At 39.9% G+C, this 19,448-nt stretch overlaps 1 protein-coding gene across 3 annotated transcripts; it reads left to right on the top strand.

The window, feature by feature from the left end:
* The first annotated feature begins 338 nt into the window (after positions 1–338).
* Positions 339–19,008, top strand: espl1 (extra spindle pole bodies like 1, separase). 3 transcript variants are annotated; one of them, XM_086292218.1, is made up of 32 exons: positions 339–526; positions 670–758; positions 922–1,224; positions 1,319–2,071; positions 2,182–2,283; positions 3,265–3,376; positions 3,661–3,788; positions 4,009–4,202; positions 4,339–4,581; positions 4,745–4,889; positions 5,396–5,555; positions 5,661–5,800; positions 6,183–6,317; positions 6,405–6,518; positions 6,645–6,819; positions 6,947–7,084; positions 7,174–7,330; positions 7,518–7,627; positions 7,850–8,994; positions 9,089–9,470; positions 9,957–10,088; positions 11,550–11,763; positions 11,851–12,044; positions 12,240–12,367; positions 12,909–13,031; positions 13,216–13,365; positions 13,462–13,629; positions 13,783–13,887; positions 14,086–14,201; positions 14,285–14,368; positions 15,369–15,533; positions 18,114–19,008. In XM_086292218.1, the coding sequence occupies exons 2-32, from the start codon at positions 678–680 to the stop codon at positions 18,313–18,315; spliced, it is 6,498 nt and encodes a 2,165-aa protein (XP_086148344.1). In that variant the 5' UTR covers positions 339–526; positions 670–677; the 3' UTR covers positions 18,316–19,008. The 3 variants fall into 3 exon arrangements, with proteins under 3 accessions (XP_086148344.1, XP_086148342.1, XP_086148341.1); XM_086292216.1 differs by having other exon boundaries at positions 9,089–9,482; positions 18,114–19,007; XM_086292215.1 differs by having other exon boundaries at positions 5,396–5,800; positions 9,089–9,482.
* The last annotated feature ends 440 nt before the right edge of the window (positions 19,009–19,448 follow it).

Here is a 19,448-nt window from a genome sequence, read left to right as displayed (position 1 = left end):
TCCATATGCCACACAATTTAAATGTCTAGTAAGGAGTAGGATGAAATACTATTTACACCCCCATGGCGTTATTTAATAGTTTACAAACATGTGTTCCTCAATTTAATATATAATACGACAATGGACATGTATAATTATTTACAAGCATAAAGTTTAATTACTGCTTGTAATATTTTTCTTAATTTAAGATTTTGACAATGAGTTCTCAGTGTGATTTCTGCATTTTTCCGGCTAATGTACGATTTATATGCAGTGAGACTCAATAAAACTACGGTACCCATAATTCATTCTGTTTCCGGCTAAAACGGATGTCTTGTCGGATTGGTCTTCAACGATCTTTTAAAAACAGTGAGCGGGGGAGTAAATTCTGTGAGAGGAAAGCGGCGGACATTGATAGTAATTTTTTTAACGTACACTATTAAAAACAACATTACGCTATTGTGGAAATGTTGCTTATTGCGGGCAGCTAAAAACCTGTTTATCTACCGTACGCACAAAAAACATTTTTAAAGACGTCGACCTTCAAGTAAGTCGCAGTAACTGTTCTCGGTTAAAAGTCTGTTATAGCGTCATAGTGTATTGACGTTGTTGCTAACGCTAACTAGGCTAGCCACTGTGTTGAAGTTTAAGTTATCTTTTATTTACTCTTGGCTAACGTGTTTTCCACAGCTGTCGTCATGAAGTGTTTAAAGGTGGACGAATACATCAAGCGGACTGCTTCCGTGAGAGAAACGGAACTTTTATTCCACGAACTCGAGGTTGGGACCAGTTTATTAAGAAGAATGCTATTAACTTTAGAATTCACGTTAAATTGCTAGTCTGACGCAAGCTGTTAATGTACCTATATTAATCCATTATTAATTGCCTCTACGTTCTCGATTTGAAAGCTGGATTTATTTATGTATGGTCTTTATTTTGCAGAATTATGTAAAGGGTAAGCCCGGGCTTCAGGGTCGCACACTGTGTGACCGGATCATCAGAGCTTGTAACCATCAACTTGGAGTTGGAGGCCTTGACTTGGAGCACATCGGTCAGTTGGTGAAACTGATGGAGCTTTCTCTTCATGGCTATGACATCTTTGCAGCACTTGTGCCTCAGAGCAACCCCTTATACATGGAAAAGATTGTTTTCCATATTGTCAAAAAGCTAAGCAGCATAGAAGTTCACACTCTGTGCAGCCACATAGCTGGACTACTTTACAGTCGTCTTTCTAAAGCCCAACAGGTATGCGTTGCTTTCTCTACAAGAGTGTCTTGTGAAGTATGTCTGACATTGAGTTGAAAAATTAATAATTTAACAAGATTTGTATTTTCTGTAGGATGAAGAAGACTACTGTGTTCTTGTGAGGAGCTGTTTTTCCGTGCTGTGGAACGGACTATCTGCTGCCAAAGACAAGAAAATCTTAAATCCTCAAGACAGACTGCGCTGCCAGATGCAGGCTTTGAGCTTTCTTTTGCTTTTGGACACTGAAAATGCAACTCCATCTCTGCCTAAAGCTGTCGTATACATTGAAGATATCATCACTGAATTTGAGAGTAGCTGTGGAGTGATGACAAAGGAGGATACCTCCATTCTTCTACAGGAAATGAACACACTTTTTAACACATGTTGGACTGGTGATCAAGACTCTGACAGGGATGGCTCAAAGCAGCGTGCAGCATCACGTTTTTACGTGCTTTCTGAAATGGTGCTGATTATATTGAAGGTGCTGTGTAAGGCTGGCCACCACAGGCTGGCCTCCTCCTTCCTGAGTGAAATTGAGAGAAAGGCCTCAGAGTTTCTTAGCTGTCAGTGTACAGCAGTGGTGCTTGCCAAATGGGGAGTAATGATTCATTCAACAGTGAAAGCAGGTGATGAGGCTCGCCAGGCTTTAACAGAGTGTGCTAGGGCCGTGAGATCAGTCTCTGGTAACCTGGGTGACAGAGAAGGTCATGCATTTCTGGAAGGGTGCAGCTTTGTTGTGTGGGCTGTCGACAGTGGGTATGACAAGGGTTTAAGTGGACCGGTGTTACTGGCTTTGTTTTCTTTTTTTGAGGAACACCAAGAGTGCGTAATGAGGATACTAAACAAGGTTAGCATTGCCTCTGACGAGTCAAAATAGGTTGAAGTTTGGAAAAACTGACTTTTTCCTGATTATAAGTGCTTTTTTTATTATTATTATTATTACATTTATTTTTTCAGAACTTGTCATGCCAGACCGAGTGCAGCAGACTACAGAAGTCACTTTGCTTCAGTATTTACAAAGGCTTTGAGTTTGCCTACGAGAGCATGCTTGCATCTGAGGTAAGTAGGGATGGGTAGAGTGACAACATAACATTGTTTTGATTATGTTTTTCAAGGAAAGTAACAAAACTAAGACCCAACTAGATATTTTCTCTTATAATTACATTGTGCTGTTAATAACTTTCTTTTGCTCTTCTTCTTTTACTGTTGTTGTTTTGTTGTTGTTGATTTTGTTTTTTAATTTAGCAAAGAAGAAAGAGGAAAAATAATAATAATAATAATGGATTGGATTTATATAGCGCTTTTCAAGGCACCCAAAGCGCTTTACAATGCCATTATTCATTCACTCTCACATTCATACACTGGTGGAGGCAAGCTACAGTTGTAGCCACAGCTGCCCTGGGGCAGACTGACAGAAGCGAGGCTGCCATATCGCGCCATCGGCCCCTCTGGCCAACACCAGTAGGCAGTAAGGTAAAGTGTCTTGCCCAAGGACACAACGACCGAGACAGAGAGCCCGGGGATCGAACCGGCGACCTTCCGGTTACAGATACGCTTCCCAACCCCCTGAGCCACGGTCGCCCTTTGTCTGCCAATACTTATACCAGTATGCAGTTAGAGCTGTGGGGATTAGAACGACTGCAGGAGGGGCAGGATGACCAGGGAAAAATATAGAATGATTTTTTTTTTTTTTTTTTTTTTTTTTTTTAAATTTTCTCTTAAACTGAACTTGGAAAGTTCTTGCTTTATAGCTTCTTCTTTTTTTTTTTTTTTTTAAGTAAAACATTTTGGTAAACAAATTCAAAAAGAGAAAGCCGCTTGTTAACCACTGTTATAGATAATAGAATTGCTCTGGTTTATTACTGTTTGAGTTGTGCACATACAGTCAAAGGTGTTTCTGTAGATGATGATGGTGTTGGCAAAACTGAAAAATCATATATTTCTGTGTGGTTGTTTTGTTTGTTTTTTTTGTTTTGTTTTGTTTTTTCCCAGTTCTGATTGTACTTGGTTTAACTGTTGGTTGTGATTTGTTGTACGTAGCTGGAGGACAGTGACACACTGGAAAGAGTGCTGCTCTACTGCCAAGCCACAGCTGGACTGATGATGACAGAACTGCATAAACTGTCTAGTGAAAACCTTGTCATCAAAGCAGGTGATTTTCTGTTATTAATGTTGTCAGTTCACTTGAAATGAAATTATATGAAAGGGTTCCTTAAATTATACCATACTTTAGATAGAAGGATTTTTCCTGACGGGCATAAATGAAACGTCAGGTAACAAAACTGCTTTTAAAGAATGTAATTACATGAAAGTTTTGTTGACTTTCTTTTGTCTCTAGCTCAAATAAGAAATACCATGAGGTAAATAGTTCAGTTTATTTGGTCAGGGTTTTTGTGCCTTTTTTTATTTGTCATTTTGTGTTCATGTGTCTTCTAGTAATTGCTGTGAGCAACTTGGCTTGTGGGTTGTACAACAGACGTCTCTATGACAAAGCCTTTATCCTAGTTGAAATCCTCTGCAGGGATCTGTGCAAAAATTGCCCTGCCTCTCTCTCTGTGGATAGGGTAAGTGTTCTTTAATGATTGTGTAATCTTATATCTCTGGTCATATTTTGTAGTGAGGCACAGCTAGGGGAAAATTTGGGGGTTTATGACTAACATTAGTATGCAGACTGCAGCAGTTGGTTTACGAATGAAACCAACGTAATGTATGGGAAATTTATTATATTTGCTAAATATTTGCAGTACTTTCTTTAAAATGTCTGTTTTTACGGTTTGTGATCAGTTGAGCCGGCCCTTCATGCTGGCTGTGCAAACTTCACGGCGGACTGGGCAGTATGATCGAGCTCTGGACTGGGTGATCCTGTGGCTGAAAGCTTTGGGGGACAAAATCACTGCTCACATGACTGAACCTGTATCGCTGTGGGTGAAAACAAAGACTGATGCAGCGTGTAATTCTGAAGAAGACATTAGGCTCAGGTACAAACAAGGACTAATGAAGTGACTTTTATTGTATGCTTGTCTTAGATTTGTCTTTTCTAACAATATTAAATGAGTAGAATATTGATTTAACAAAAGATAAATGCTTGTTTTGTGTTGGCCATTTCTTGAGCAGGACGTTGCGTGACGGTTTTGGTCCTGATGTACCTGATGAGAATGTAATGTTGCGCCTTTTGGAGGAAGAGCTTAGTGCTTACAAGGAGATGCCAGGAGATACAGCCCAGGAACGGTACAACACTCTGTGTGATCTGTTGGATATCTGTCACGAGGAGAGTTCCCATATACATCTGCGGGCTGTTTACCTCTGTGAAATGGCCAAAGTTGTGTGCTTCCAGGATTTCAGTGAACAGACTGACTGGTAAGAACTTTTTTTTTTTTGCACCAGTTCTAATGAACTCTGGTCCTTGAGAGACAAAACACATTCTTTAGTGTACCACCAAACTGTGTACTTGGGTTATCACCATCTATGGAAAGTAAATGTTTTCTCTGTGCTCATTATGTTATATTATTTGTGTACACAGCTCAGCAGTGGATTTTATTCACGAAGCTCTACGACTTCTTGATGAAGAACCAGAGACTCCAGAGAATGCAGACAAACTGAAGGATGACAAAGCCCATGCTTTGCTATGGCTTTACATCTGCACTCTGGAGAAGAACCTTCAGGAGGTGAGCGCTGTGTCATCAATCATCTGCTTGTTTTTGTGGATTGCTGTTGTTTGTTTGCACAAAGGTGTGAGAAGGAGTAAAACTGAAAGTGTAAAGTCCGGTTTGCATAGTGGAAGCCATGAGAGGTTATTTAGAGGTCCCTATTCAAATGAATGGGAAGAGAGACATATATTTTAATTTTAAGGGAACTGTGTATGGAATCAGCAGTTGAGTCCAGTAAAGACCAGACATCAAAGTCTGATGACTTTGTCCCGAAATACTTTTTAAAAGCTTTATACTCTGCATGTGCACGTGCACAGTTTCATGATATGTTTCACGAACATAAGTGGCTAAGCTGTTTCCCAGTTCAGCAGTCGATTGGCTCTTTAGAGAAGGACAGCAGCCATATTAGCTTGCCTCCTCGTTTTATATAATGTTTCTGGTGTTAGTTTGATACTTCTTATTTGTTTGTGTTTGGATTAATTGTTGCTTGTTTTTTTTTTTTTTTTTTTTCTTTTTTTAACCAGGCCATTGATAGTGACAGAAAAAGGAAAGAGCTGCGTGAGCAGACACAGTGTGTGACCAGTTCCATAGGAAACAATGATTTTGATTATGAAGACAAGCAGAAAACACAGGACAGTATTCCGGTTTATGAAGGGCTGCATTTCAACCTGACTGCAGAGCACAGTAAGAAATTTTTTTTCCCCCTGTCAGTCAAATCTAAACTGATTGTTTGTTACTGGATATGTTTGTGTGATATTTACAGTCCTCCTTGTTTTTTTTTGTCTTCAGAGTTGTGTCAGCCGTTGGAAAGCGCTTTGGATATTTGGACCACTATTTTTCAGAGTGAAACCCTGTCTTCTGTCAGAGAGCCAAAAGAGACGTGTCGTTCCATTGGTGTGACTGCATCACTGTTCAGACTCATGGGAAAGGTAACAGCACAGGATGTGTAAAATGTTTTCTTTATGCTCCGTTTTGCTAATATCAGTCATTCTAGAAGCACATTTTGCCACTTGGTAACCAATGAAAAATTAATTGGTTGAACATGTTTTTGGTTTGTTTTTTTTTTGAAGCTGCACTGTAATGGTATGTTTGCTGTGTTGCAAGAATATTCACTGACCATGTTTTTGTTTCCAGCAAGTTATCTAAACACCAATTCCATCCACTTAAAAAAAGAAAAAAAGAAGAAGGCATGATTGAATCCTTTTGTGTGTTAAATAATAATTATGTTAAATAGTTATGATATCAAACTTTACCAGAATAAGTGTATGGCCAGAGAGATTTCTTGTAACTGTTTTGTTTTCTGTTGTTTAGCCTCTCCAGGCTTTGAAGGCTCTCCAGATTTTGACGGACTTCTCAAGGAAACTGGCTGATAACGAGGCCTGTGCCAGCTCGCTCATTCATTCAGCCAGTATTCTTCTTGATTTGGGCTCCACAGAACTGGCGCAGGTAATGCATGCCGTTTAGTAACCTTTCTTACTTTATATGCTTTTGTTTAATAAGAGGCAATATCCAAATGCGCCATATTGTTTTTAGACACAGCTAGACCAAGTGGAATCAGTTCTCCCAAGTAACACAGCAGAGGGATCTTCATCCTTGTCCTTACTGGCAATCCTGGTGAAAGCTCAGTGCCATTACAACAATGGGCAGGTATGTAGCATTCTTCACATTAATCCACTGATTTTGATTTTCCTAAAACATATTATTCTTGCAAGTTATCATTGTTGGCGGGATTTTGTCTTTTAATTGCCCTTCTTGCGTTTGCTCCCATTTCAGATTGACTGTGGACTTCGCTGCCTTATTGAAGTGCTGAAGGAACTAAAGCAGCAGCAGAAACAGTCAAAAAGCTGGTACTTGCTGCGTGCACGGACTCTGCAAACATGCGCTTCTTTTTTGAGCATAGATGCAGCTCTGCTTCCCCAAGTTCAGAAAAATCTTATAATGGAACAAGGTTAGAAGCACTTGCAACTCTTTCTTGAGCCAGATGGCCTTGTGTGTTTTTAATTTTGCATTGTTAGAATATGGCGAAGAAGTTTTCACCTATAGTATGTATGTATGCATGTGTATGTATCTCTTAGGTATAAGTACTTCAGATGGTGCCCTGTACGAGAGCCTAAAGCTTCTTTGCAGCCTTCTGGTTACTTTGGTAGGAAAGGGCCTCTATGGGACTACCACCAGCAGCAACAGTAGCACAAACGTGGTTTTCATCAACCAGGGTATGTTTGTCCCTCATTCTGAAAGTCATTGGTGCTTGTTTTGCCTCTTGTAACTGTCTTCCTATTCCCTTCTTATCCCCTATGAGCAGGAGATAACCTGGCACTTAAGTGGCAGCTGCTTGCAGAACTGCTAAACTGTTCTAAGAAGATGGTGTCTGTGAGGAGCGACTGCGGGGCCATTAATGACGCCAGACTACAGTGTCTAGAAGCCTTGAAACTGGCCATAAAACTTCAAACACTCAGCCAGTATGTACATCTTAGTGAGTTAAAATGCAGTTTTTATGAGATATTTGTCTATATGCTTTCTACATTGGTGATGTTAATGTATTGAAGTGACATTTTTATTGTGGCTTGTTTTGGGGTTTTTTTACACTGAGCACAGTAAATTATGAATTCCTGTTAACAGTGTTTTATTTTGTTGTTTGTTTTGTAGATGTTCCGAGTTGCTGGTGATGAAAGCAGAGTTGGAGCTGATGCAGGGAGAAAAAGATGAAAGTAGAACTGATTTGGACATCGTCAGAAACCTTCTGGAGCGCTCCACAGGTCTGTAAATGTATAGCTCCAACACATGGGGCCAGATGTTAGTTTAATAGTGTTGACTTCCAATAAAAGGTAATGATATGATCACAACTGAAATGTTGCTTTTCATGTTATTGAGTCACAATAGACAATGAGACTGGACTTACCAGAGGCCACGTGAAATTATAAAATATGTTGCAAGGTTGTTGTTTTGTAACTTTTTTTTTTTCTTTTGTTTTCCCAAAGACTTTTCTGATCAGGTGCAGAGGGCTGAAGTGAAAATCAAGCCAAGGAAAGGTCGTCCTGTCCAGAGACCTCAGTCTCCTCTTCCAACCATAGAGGATGATCTCAAGGACATCTTGAGCACCAGGTGGACCTCCAAAGAGCCTATAGTGAAGGATCTGTCCGGCTCTCCACCTCTCAAAGCCCTGCCTCACCGCTGGCTGTCGTCACTGACCCATGAACCTGAATGTCAGTGCCCTTGCTGCTCTGAACCCTGTCTAGGTCGTGCCACTGCTCGCTGGGCAGCTGCACAAGCTGATCTGCTTCTTCAGCTGGATCCGAATGACACCAGTGTCAGCTCCAAACTTCAATGGGCAACATTATCCCGCTCTAAGACTGTTACTGCCAAACTTGGAGTAAAATTGGCTAAACTCTTCCCTCTGTACAATACTGGCAAGCATATTTCTAAACCCTCCCTAATGCAGGATATAGTTGGCCGTGTTTATCTGCACATGGCTTTGTCTGGGGTAGATCCGAGCCTTACCAAGGTCTGTGCTATATGGAAAATACTGGAAGCTGGGTTAGCTTTTGTTGAGTCTACACCTTCTCCAATGCTAAGGCCTGTGAGAGCAGGCCTAATGACAGCCAAAGCCATTGCATCCCTGATAAGCTTGGCTGCCAAAAACGAATGCACTCCTGAGGAGCTCTTCTCAAAAGCTTGGACTTGGAATATGCCGAAAGAGGGCAAAGACCTGAAATCAGAACAGAAAAATGATCCTCCTGCATCTGTACTGAAAAAATCTAAAGACGTCATTAAAAACTCAGTTACTGCTGATCCAAAAAAGGAGGCAAAGAAGACCAGGTCTGTCAAACCTAAGATTCAAGTCACAAGCTCCTCAACCAAAGAAAAGAGTCAGGTTCCTATCACACCAGTAACTGTAAAGTCTTATCCTTTTGTTAAAGAGCTCAGCTCTTATGACTTCAACACAGCGGTACCTACTTTGGCCCTTACTCCTGTACAGATGGTAAGATGCCCTGCTTCAGTGCAGAAACCATCAAGGACTGCTCCTAAGCTACAGTTTCATGTGTATGAAGAGTTGTCTCCAGTTCAAGGCAAAGCTCAGCCTGTGCCTGCTGCTCCTAAACGAACAAAGAAATCCCGTTTCAAGGTAAGCATCTAATGATGTGAGATTTTATTATTTCATGATGTGCACTCCAATTTTATGCAAAAATAAGAAAAATGTCTTTAAATTTTAATTATAGGTGGAATTTAGTGATGAAAGCGACTCAGAGGCTAATGCGCAGGCAGAGCCCAAAGTAAAAGCTGAAGCCTCTAAGACACGAACAACTGCTAGGAGAGCTGGCCACAATACCAAAACAACCCCAGATGCACCTGCAGAGAAGGTTCCCCCCAAGAGGCAGGTTAGAGGAAAAAAAAGCACCGTGGTCCCTCGTGCTGCTTCTTCTGAGGACGAGACATTGGTCTGTCGGCCTGGTTCAACAAGAAGAACCAGAAAACAAGTTTCCGCAGCTGCTGTGGAGGAACCAGACACAATGAGGACCATTGAGGAGGAAACTCCAGAAATTCTGGACATGAGCATTGAACAACTTAGGACATCAGATGCTGAGGACAATTCAGCTGCAAGTAAAGATAACAGTATGTATTTTGTGCACATTTTGGAACATCTACATGTCAGTCATTCACATGTATTGCTGTTTTGTTTTTAAATTACATCAGTGAATTCAGATTACAGAGAAGTTTCTCCCTAACTCCCTTGTCAGTAAAGTGCGTAGTTGTAGTTTTCACAACATTTACTTGAGGAACAAATATCCGCAAGCAAATACAAATATCGATAATTCAATTCAATTCAATTTTATTTATATAGCGCCAAATCACAACAAAAGTCGCCTCAAGGCGCTTCATAGATACAGAGAAAAACCCAACAATCATATGACCCCCTATGAGCAAGCACTTTGGCGACAGTGGGAAGGAAAAACTCCCTTTTAACAGGAAGAAACCTCCGGCAGAACCAGGCTCAGGGAGGGGCGGCCATCTGCTGCGACCGGTTGGGGTGAGAGAAGGATAGTGGTCACTATAGTCTCTAACAGAATATCTTGACTGTTTCTCCAGACGTGGATTTTGAGGTGCTGCGGAGGGATATGTGCGGTAATCTGGAGAGAGATGAGCTGTTGGTTCTCAGAAGCAGAGGTCATCTGAGAGAGAATGCACAAATCCACCTCTCTCATGCAGACAGCAGGCCAGGTGAGCCAATATCAGATGATGCAGTATTAATAATGGACTGGATTTTATACTTGTATCTTATGATTGTTTTCCTTTTGCTGGCACCCAATGTAAAATGAGTTCAAGTACTATAAAGGAAGGGTTGCTTTATAAAGTAAAACAAGGGCTATGATACCACGATAGGGCTGCTCAATTAATCGAATTTTAATCACGATTACGATCTGGGCTTTCAACGATCATTAAAAATGACTGAGCCGATTATTAGCCCCTCCCTCATTTATCCGCGACACCTTAAAGGCCGGTCCGTGAAAATATTGTCGGGCATAAACCGGTCCGTGGCGCAAAAAAGGTTGGAGACCGCTGATTAAGAGGACCCGAGGGAAGCTCTGAAAGCTAAGCAGAAGTTATTTGGAGAGTGACTGCCGTTGGTTGAAAAGAGAGTTTTAAAAAAAAAAAACTTCAGTGGTGTTGCACACTATGTTATATTATTTTTTTAAAGTCATTGTTAACCCTTTAAAGCCGGTCAGAGCAGCACGCTCCGTTTTGCGTAACTATTGTTAAATCCCTGTAGAACCTGAACCGTGTAAACTAGCGCAATAATTTGTTTTGCATATGAAACCGGAGGAGTTGTACTTACATCTGATGCCATCAGCTTGTCCTCGGTCACGGTTTCGTTCCACATATAGCTTTGCAAAAATTGCATAAAAAGCGCTTGCAGGAACAAAAACATAATATTCCAGAAACACGCTTTGCCGTTCCTATCAGCTGTTCGTAACACTTCCCACAGTGAAATGATGCACATGCTGTTTTCTTTGCAAATTTGCATCATAGGATTGTTTTTTGTTTTTCCTGCAGTATATAAAAATTGCTGTATCTCCAAAATCAAACTATGAAGACACTCAAAATAAATTTCCTGTTGTTGTAAACTATTTTTTGCAACTTTATTGTATTTAAAGTTTTGAGGGATAAACCTCTTAAATTTCTCCAAGTAGAAATATATGTAAACAAAACAAAAGCGATTTTCAATTTTTTTTTGTAGTTTATTGCACTTTTTTGCAATTTATGTAATTACTATGGACTTAATGCATACATATTATTAAAATATGGGCTATAACAGTTGTATTGATGTATAGCAACTTGAAATGCTCCCACAAATGGCACTACAGCATGTAAAAAAATAATATAAGCTCTGGTGGACTTGGTTCTATAGTAGGTCTTAAAGGGTTAAATAAATATCGTCAAATAATCGTGATCTCAATTTCAGTGAAAATAATCGTGATTATCATTTTTGCCATAATCGAGCAGCCCTATACCACGACTGTAAACCAGATTTGTATGTTAACACTGTTTTTAAGTTTTAAAATGTAATTATCTGATCCAAAGTGTCAAAAAAGGGCCACAACAATAGAAAAATAAACATGGAAGTAATATATTAGATGTGGAGTCCCTAATGAAGTTTCATCCGTAACATCTTTTTTTCAGACAATCTCACTTTGGAGGATGTTCAGTCATTGCTCCGTTCAGCGTGGTTGACTCTTCAGCACTTCCCCCCTCCCACTCTTTATCCGACCCTGTGTGCTCTTTTGGCCTTGACCACGGGACAGCAAAACTCTATAACCACAGCAATGCTACATAGCCATTCTGTGGGCATCACAAGTCGGCATCGCACAATCAGGCATATAGCCAGTTGTCTCAAGTAAGCACCTGTAATATGAAGTGTCAATTTATGATTTTCCACTCATGACATTCTATTTTCTGACACCCGTCATTTCTATTGTAATAGAAAGCTGAAAAAGGCTTCCAGTGAGCTGGAGGACAAGATGCATACTCTGAGTCTGAATGAGCTCACTCAGACTGTGTGTGAACAGAGGCTGGCTCAGATGGAGAACATCTTTTTATTCCCAACAGCTGACCCCTCGACTTTTCCAGAGACCCACGGCCAAGAGTTTATCCAACAAATCCAGCACCTTCCTTCAGGTAGAATAATACTTTCTTTGATTTCTCTTGCTACCCTGACAGCAGTGAGCGTCTTCTATTTTAGCATCCATAGCCCAACTATGTCAGAATCTTTAGCATTTGAAAGGCTAAGCTAAGTAAAAGCAGAGTTTGCATTATCAATGTGACCTAAATAACATCATTTGACAGTTTCTCTGTCTATACTTTCTGTTTTAGGAGTGACTGCATGTGTCATGTCTGTAATGGGAGTCAAACCAGGAGAAATGAGCAACAGCATCATGCTGACACGTCTGGAGAAAAGTTCTGCTCCTGTCACAGTTTATATTGACACATCTAAACAAAAGGTGAAGGTTTTCAGCAGACTGTTGATCTATTTTCTTCCTTCAAAGCAAATACATTTACAATTAATGCAAAATGAAAATGTAAACTAACATAGTTTTTACCTCTCAGCCATAAAAAGACTGATGGGGTATTACCACCCAACTTTGTGAACACGATAACATGAACAAGGAGACGTAAGATTTTTATACCATAAGTGTATCTATTAAAAATCTCAGACAACTTTGTCTCGTCAACGTCAGAGGTCAAGTTTTCTGAAAGTCTTGTGAATGCAATAGCTTAAGAAAGAAGTCACCTAGGATTTTCAAATTCATAGCACAGGTGCATCTACTAGGGAGCTTAAATCTAGAAACAATCAAGTAAGGGAATTTTATTACTGTCATAATCTGACGCCTGAATTTAAATACTTTGTTTGGTTCTGTGACTTCATGCCTCAGTCGTGACACTCAACAGCAGCAGCCCCAGTGCTTTGTCCAGCTTTGTTTATAAGACCTTTAAATCATATTTTTAACAGACAATGACTAACTTTGACTTTCTGTTGTGCAGCATCCCATTAGCCAGTTAGTCCAGGAGATGGATAGTATTCTGGTCGAGCAGAAGGTTGTGAGCTGTGTGTCTGAGAAAGCCAAGTGGTGGGAGGGCCGCAGGACTCTCGACTCTCGAGTTGAGGTCAGTATTACAGATAAATGACGTTGCTGGACTTCATAGTGCCTGCATTATTCACCTACTTTGATTTTGTTAAACAGTCATTTAGACCAAAAAGTGTCATAGAAACAAAATTTCTATGAGCAATATGAATTGCTGTTTTAGAGCGTTCTTTTAAAGTGAAAACATTTTGCTATCTCACCTTCAGCAACTCTTGAAGGACATGGAGAAGTTGCTTGGATGCTGGAGAACCTTCCTTCTACCCCTTTCACTGGATGCTGAGCTTTCCAAACAGACCCAACACCTTTACAAGGCATTATCTGCAAGGGGGGTGCCAGTGCAAGAAGAGATGTTGAAGGTGGTGTTTTTTTGTTTGTTTTTGTTTCATTTCCATGGATCTTTAACATCAGGTTAATCGATTATTCTGACCACTAATGCCTCTGACTTGTCTTAGGTTCTGCTTTCTGCATCTCCTGTGCTATCTGAAGACGATTTGAAAAGATTCACTCTAGGAGTTTCTCCACAGTGGGACACTGAGTGTGATCAGCTTCTTCACACTGCTGTGTCCCAGCTCTTACAGAGGGATGAGCCCCGAAATCATGTGGTTCTAATCCTTGACAAGGTTGGTTTCATCATCTCTGTGAAATACTGAATTCACTTTTATAGCTAATGCAGGCATGTGTGTCACTACAAGTTGAAAAGCATCACTGCATTGTATCACTTGTGAGAAGACAAAGTATTTGCTGCTTATCAGCTTTTGTGCTTTTTGCTGCAGTACCTTCAGAAGTTGCCATGGGAGAGCATTCCCGTCTTAAAGTCTAGCTCTGTAAGTCGGATGCCTTCTCTGCACTCGCTGCTTGGACTGAGCATTCAAAAAGAGGTATGATTAAGCTCTATAACTGTCAGGTAGGACTCATACATGTATGTTAAGGCGTTTAACATTCACACCTCTCATTAACTGCAATGCTAATAAAGACATTCCCATGCTGTCAAGGATTAATGCAAAGTGTCTGTATTGCTAATGAAATAGTTGATTTCAATAGTCGCAATGTTATCATTATTTCAATCATTCTTTTAGACTGACTCCGAGTCTATTTTGAGGCGTGGTGTGGATGCAAAGAAAGTGTTTTATGTGCTCGATCCTGATGACAATTTAGGAAACTCCCAGGAGCGTTTCAAAGACTGGTTTTGCAGGTGAGACTGAAACATATCAGTAATTGAGCACAAGTCCATGCATAAATGTTTTTCATCAGTTCAGTTTTCTATTCTCATTAAAGCAAACCGGACTGGGAAGGAGTGTGTGGAGTTGCACCTGCCTTGGGCCGACTAGAAGAAGCTGTTTCTACAAAAGACGTCTACATGTGAGTTTCAGTTTTTCAAGTAAAAATTAACTACTGATTCAAACCCCTTTGTTTGAACATTTTTCTCTCTTCAAGATTCACTTTAAAATTCTTTAAAAAGAAAAAAAAAAAAGGGTCTCCCTTAAAAACACATTAAAACCAATAATGTCAACCTGAATGAACTACATATATATACATACTTGTAAAAATTAATTCTGTAAGCAGACCACTAAGCACTGTGACGGACTCCAAGGCACTTCATCACTTGGGTAATACTCTCATCTTGGCAGCATCATGCTATTGGTGTACCTGTCAGGGCTTAAAGGAAAGAGGTTGGGGTGAAAGTTTTTCTATTAGTAAAAATAATTCAGCCACGGTCTTGTTGGAGTAGCTTGAGGACAAGTCTGGTTTTACCATCGTTGTTGCTAACGACAACCCGTAAAAACAGGCGCTTGTCCGTCTGTAGTGTGGTTATATTAAATATAAGAGAAAGAGAGAACTTTAAGAAATTAATATAGCCACTACAGTGACCATCAGAACGATGAAAAAAAATATTGTTTTATTTTGCGACACCATGAAACAAACGATAGCGTAAAATGAAACGATAGACGTTTTTATATCGTCATCCGATATATATCATTATATCGAACAGCCCTATGTAGAGATGTGTACAAAAAGACCCAAAGCTTAATGTGCTACTTTGAGGGCCTTCTGGAGATAAGTAAGGGGCAGTGTGCAGAAAGTGAAGGTGTCTGGATGGTGACCCTGAGCTTTACTGTAGATGGTTCACACTGGGACTGATTTCTTAATCAAAAATAAAACTTTCTCTTTGTCAAACATATAATAGTCATTCTATTTTACATAATTAGGGCTTGTTTTTCGTAACATTCAGTTCTGTCAACAGATTTCCATCCATCTTTTTTTACCTTGTATTTCTATTTTATTTTTTTTATTTTTATTTTTTTCTTTCTGTTCGTTTTGCGAGTTTCACTTTTTTTAATCTATCTCTCCATGATTTTAGTTATGTGGGCCATGGAGCAGGAGCCCGATTCCTGGACAGCCAGGCTGTTCTCAAACGGCCGCTGAGGGCAGCATCTCTGCTGTTTGGCTGCAGCAGCGGAGCCCTGGCTGTCCGGGGGCAGCAGGAAGGAAATGGCATTGTGCTAAATTACATCATAGCAGGCTGGTAAGATATTTTTGCATTTTCATTCATGTGCAGCTGAATGAAAACTGGATAACGTGATCATATGAAATGCACAGCATTTCCTTTTGATGGCTGAAGCAAGTTATAATAGCTGATGTGAAACCTTTTCATTGTATGCATTTATTTTTAACTTGTGCACTACAAAGTACTTATGATTACAACCTAAAAACAAAAATTTAAATAAAGAAAAATAAACATAAATAATATATTTTTTTAATACTGCTGTTGCAAATTTAATTGCAATTTTTTTGAAACAAACTGTTGTTAACAGAAGGAATATTTGGGAATCTTATGTACAGGGTGGGCCATTTATATGGATACACCGTAATAAAACGGGAATGGTTGGTGACATTAAAGTCCTGTTTGTGGCACATTAGTATATGTGAGGGGGCAAACTCCTCAAGATGGGTGGTGACCATGGTGGCCATTTAGAAGTCGGCCATCTTGGATACAACTTTTGTTTTTTCAATAGGAAGAGGGCCATGTGACACATCAAACTTATTGGTAATGTCACAAGAAAAACAATGGTGTGCTTGGTTTCAACGTAACTTTATTCTTTCATGAGTTATTTACAAGTTTATGACCACTTATAAAATGTGTTCAATGTGCTGCCCATTGTGAATGTGAATATAAACAATAGGTTGTTTTGTTTTTTTTATATACAGTAATTACATAAACAAACAGTTGTGTCTGAGAGTCAAATTGAGTCACTTATATCCAGTGAACTGTTCAAGTTTGTCAGAAAACTGCATACTGACTTTATTTAAGGGATAATTTTAAGGCAATACAAGGCTTATTTTGTAAACTGACAGAAATCATTTTAATAAAGAACAGTGGTCCCTAAATCTAAAAAATAGAATCTAATGGATGTACATTTGTTTTTATAAATACAGGTAAAATATCTTGTTTCAATCAAAATCTATTTTGACTGCAGTTCCTTCTCAGCTGCTTGCTTTGGCTTCACATAACAAGTTAATCCATTTATACTTCTCCCACTCTTCACACACTGATAGCAACACCGCAGGAGAAATGCCAGCACAGGCATCCGGTATCCGTAGTTTCAGGTGCTGTACATCTCGTATCTTCACACTATAGACAATTGCCTTCAGATGACCCCAAAGATAAAAGTCTAAGGGGGTCAGATCGGGAGACCTTGGGGGCCATTCAACTGGCCCACGACGACCAATCCACTTTCCAGGAAACTGCTCATCTAGGAATGCTCGGACCTGGCACCCATAATGTGGTGGTGCACCATCTTCTGGAAAAACTCAGGGAACCTGCCAGCTTCAGTGCATAAAGAGGGAAACACATCATCATGTAGCAATTTCAAATATCCAGTGGCCTTGAGGTTTCCATGGATGAAGAATGGACCCACTATCGTTGTACCCCATATACCACAGCAAACCATCACTTTTGTTGTTCCAACAGTCTTGGAGGGATCCATCCAATGTGGGTTAGTGTCAGACCAATAGCGGTGGTTTTGTTTAACTTCACCATTCACGTTAAAGTTTGCCTCATCACTGAACAAAATCTTCTGCGTGAACTGAGGGTCCTGTTCCAATTTTTGTTTTGCCCATTCTGCAAATTCTGTGTGCCAATCTGGGTCATCCTCGGTGAGATGCTGCAGCAGCTGGAGTTTGTAAGGGTGCCATTTGTGAGTAGCTAATATCCACCGAAGGGATGTTCGACTAATGCCACTCTCCAGTGACATGAAAGTTAGCTGACTGTAGCATGGGAGATGGGTGGTCTCGTAGGGCGTCTTGCATTGAAATCTGCTGCAATGACCCGGTTACTGCGTTCACCAGATATCAACACAATTTCGATCCGCTCCTCACGTGTTAACCTCTTCGACATGTCAATGGCTGTGAACAAAGAGAAACTTGTAAATAACTCATGAAAAAATAAAGTTACGTTGAAACCAAGCACACCATTGTTTTTTCTTGTGACATTACCAATAAGTTTGATGTGTCACATGGCCCTCTTCCTATTGGGGAAAAATTCAAAAGTTGTATCCAAGATGGCCGACTTCTAAATGGCCACCATGGTCACCACCCATCTTGAGGAGTTTGCCCCCTCACATATACTAATGTGCCACAAACAGGACTTTAATATCACCAACCATTCCCATTTTATTACGCTGTATCCATATAAATGGCCCATCCTGTAGAGCAGGGGTGTCAAACTCAAATACACAGTGGGCCAAAATTCAAACTGGAACAAAGTCGCGGGCTAACGTTAATATTTATTGAAATATATTTATTCCTCCAGATATAAGAATGAATCTTTTCTTATGGACTCAAACACGTTTGCTGAAAAACTGAATATGGAACAAGCAAAGCTTTATACTAAACAATATATATATTAGCTGTATAATACCAGTAGGCCAGCTCTGATAGTAATTTGGTATGGCTTCGCGGGCCAAATGTAAGTAGGCTGCGGGCCAAATTTGGCCCGCGGGCCAGAGTTCGACACCTATGCTGTAGAGTATCTAGTTTGTAACATGTCTTATGGTCATCATCCTTTTGATTTTTTTTTTTTTTTTTTTTTGTTTGCTTGTTTTAGCCCATTCATCTTGGGAAATCTCTGGGATGTCACAGATCGGGATATTGATCGCTTCACCAAGGCCTTGTTAGAGTCGTGGTTTTCTGCTGGCTCCGGGGCACCACTCCTCGACTTCATGGGGTCGTCTCGGCAGGCCACTCACTTGAAATATCTGATAGGCTCTGCGCCCGTGGTATACGGGCTGCCAGTGCACTTATCATAGGGAGCCACTGAGGGGTTTTTTTTTTTTTTTTTTTTTTTTTTTTTAAATGCATTTTGAGTATAACATTATAAAAAAATGTTATATAACCATTGTTTTGATTATCTTTTTTTGTGTGTGTCAATATGTTTTAAATAACTTAGGATTTTATTTTATTTTTTTTAATTCATCATTAATGTATAGAATGAACTCCTTTTTAAAATATAATAAATGTTTTTTTCACCCACAATCTGTCGGTGCCCTGTTAATTATGTAAAGAAATGAAGCCCAGATCTGTCTCCACAATTATCAGATCTCAATCTCTGGGAGTTGGTTGACCAGGAGATTGGTATGATGGATGTGCAGCAGACAAATCTGCAGCAACTCTGTGATTCGTTCATATTTAAATGGAATAACATTTCTGAGGAATGTTTCCAGCACCTTGTTGAATCTATGCCACGAAGAATGAAGGCAGTTCTGAAGGAAAAAGAGGGTCCAACCCAGTACTAGCAATGTTTATTTAATAAAGTGGCCAATGAGTGTACATTGAACCTGGTGCCTGTGGTACCTGACATATTTACATAAAGCTCTCTACCTTAAACCAATACAAAAAAAGAAGAGTAACGGTATAAAAGTGTTTGACACGAAAAATGTCTTCAGAAAGGAGCCCCCCCATAGCCCATCTTCTCGTATCACTGCTGAATGTTTTTCTAGTCACTGTTTTGAACTTTGCACCCATGGGGCATGCATGGTGTTATTTCTTTGGAATAAATTATTTTTTAACAGCAGTTGGTGGATGTCCACACTTTCTGGGTGCTCTTGCAGTTTTAGTTTTATTTTGTCACAAGCACAAAAAATAAATTTTATATAGGGCCTATATCCAGCAATATTTTTCTTCTTCTTTTGGCCTGAGCAGATTGAAAGCAGATCATCTGCCTGCATCACACTCTATCCCAGGAATCCCCTGTCACACAAACCCTCTGCATACCATCCTTAACTACATCCATGAATATTTTCTGTTGTCTTTCTCTTCTCCTGCTGCTTGGCAGTTCCATCTTCAAGATCCTTTGTCTGATACATCTGCCATCTCCCCTTTTCGCAGGTCTAAACCATCTCAGCTTTACCTCATCAAACTGCTATTCCCTCTGTGTACTCAT

Source organism: Aulonocara sp. 'chitande type north' Nkhata Bay, linkage group LG5 (genome assembly GCF_057382095.1).
Source record: "Aulonocara sp. 'chitande type north' Nkhata Bay isolate Kocher_YH1m ecotype deep benthic linkage group LG5, A_spYH_male_GT1.1, whole genome shotgun sequence".
In the NCBI taxonomy this organism is placed as follows: Eukaryota; Metazoa; Chordata; class Actinopteri; order Cichliformes; family Cichlidae; genus Aulonocara; species Aulonocara sp. 'chitande type north' Nkhata Bay.
Note: the sequence above shows the minus strand (reverse complement) of the source record. Positions and strands in the feature narration are given on the sequence as shown.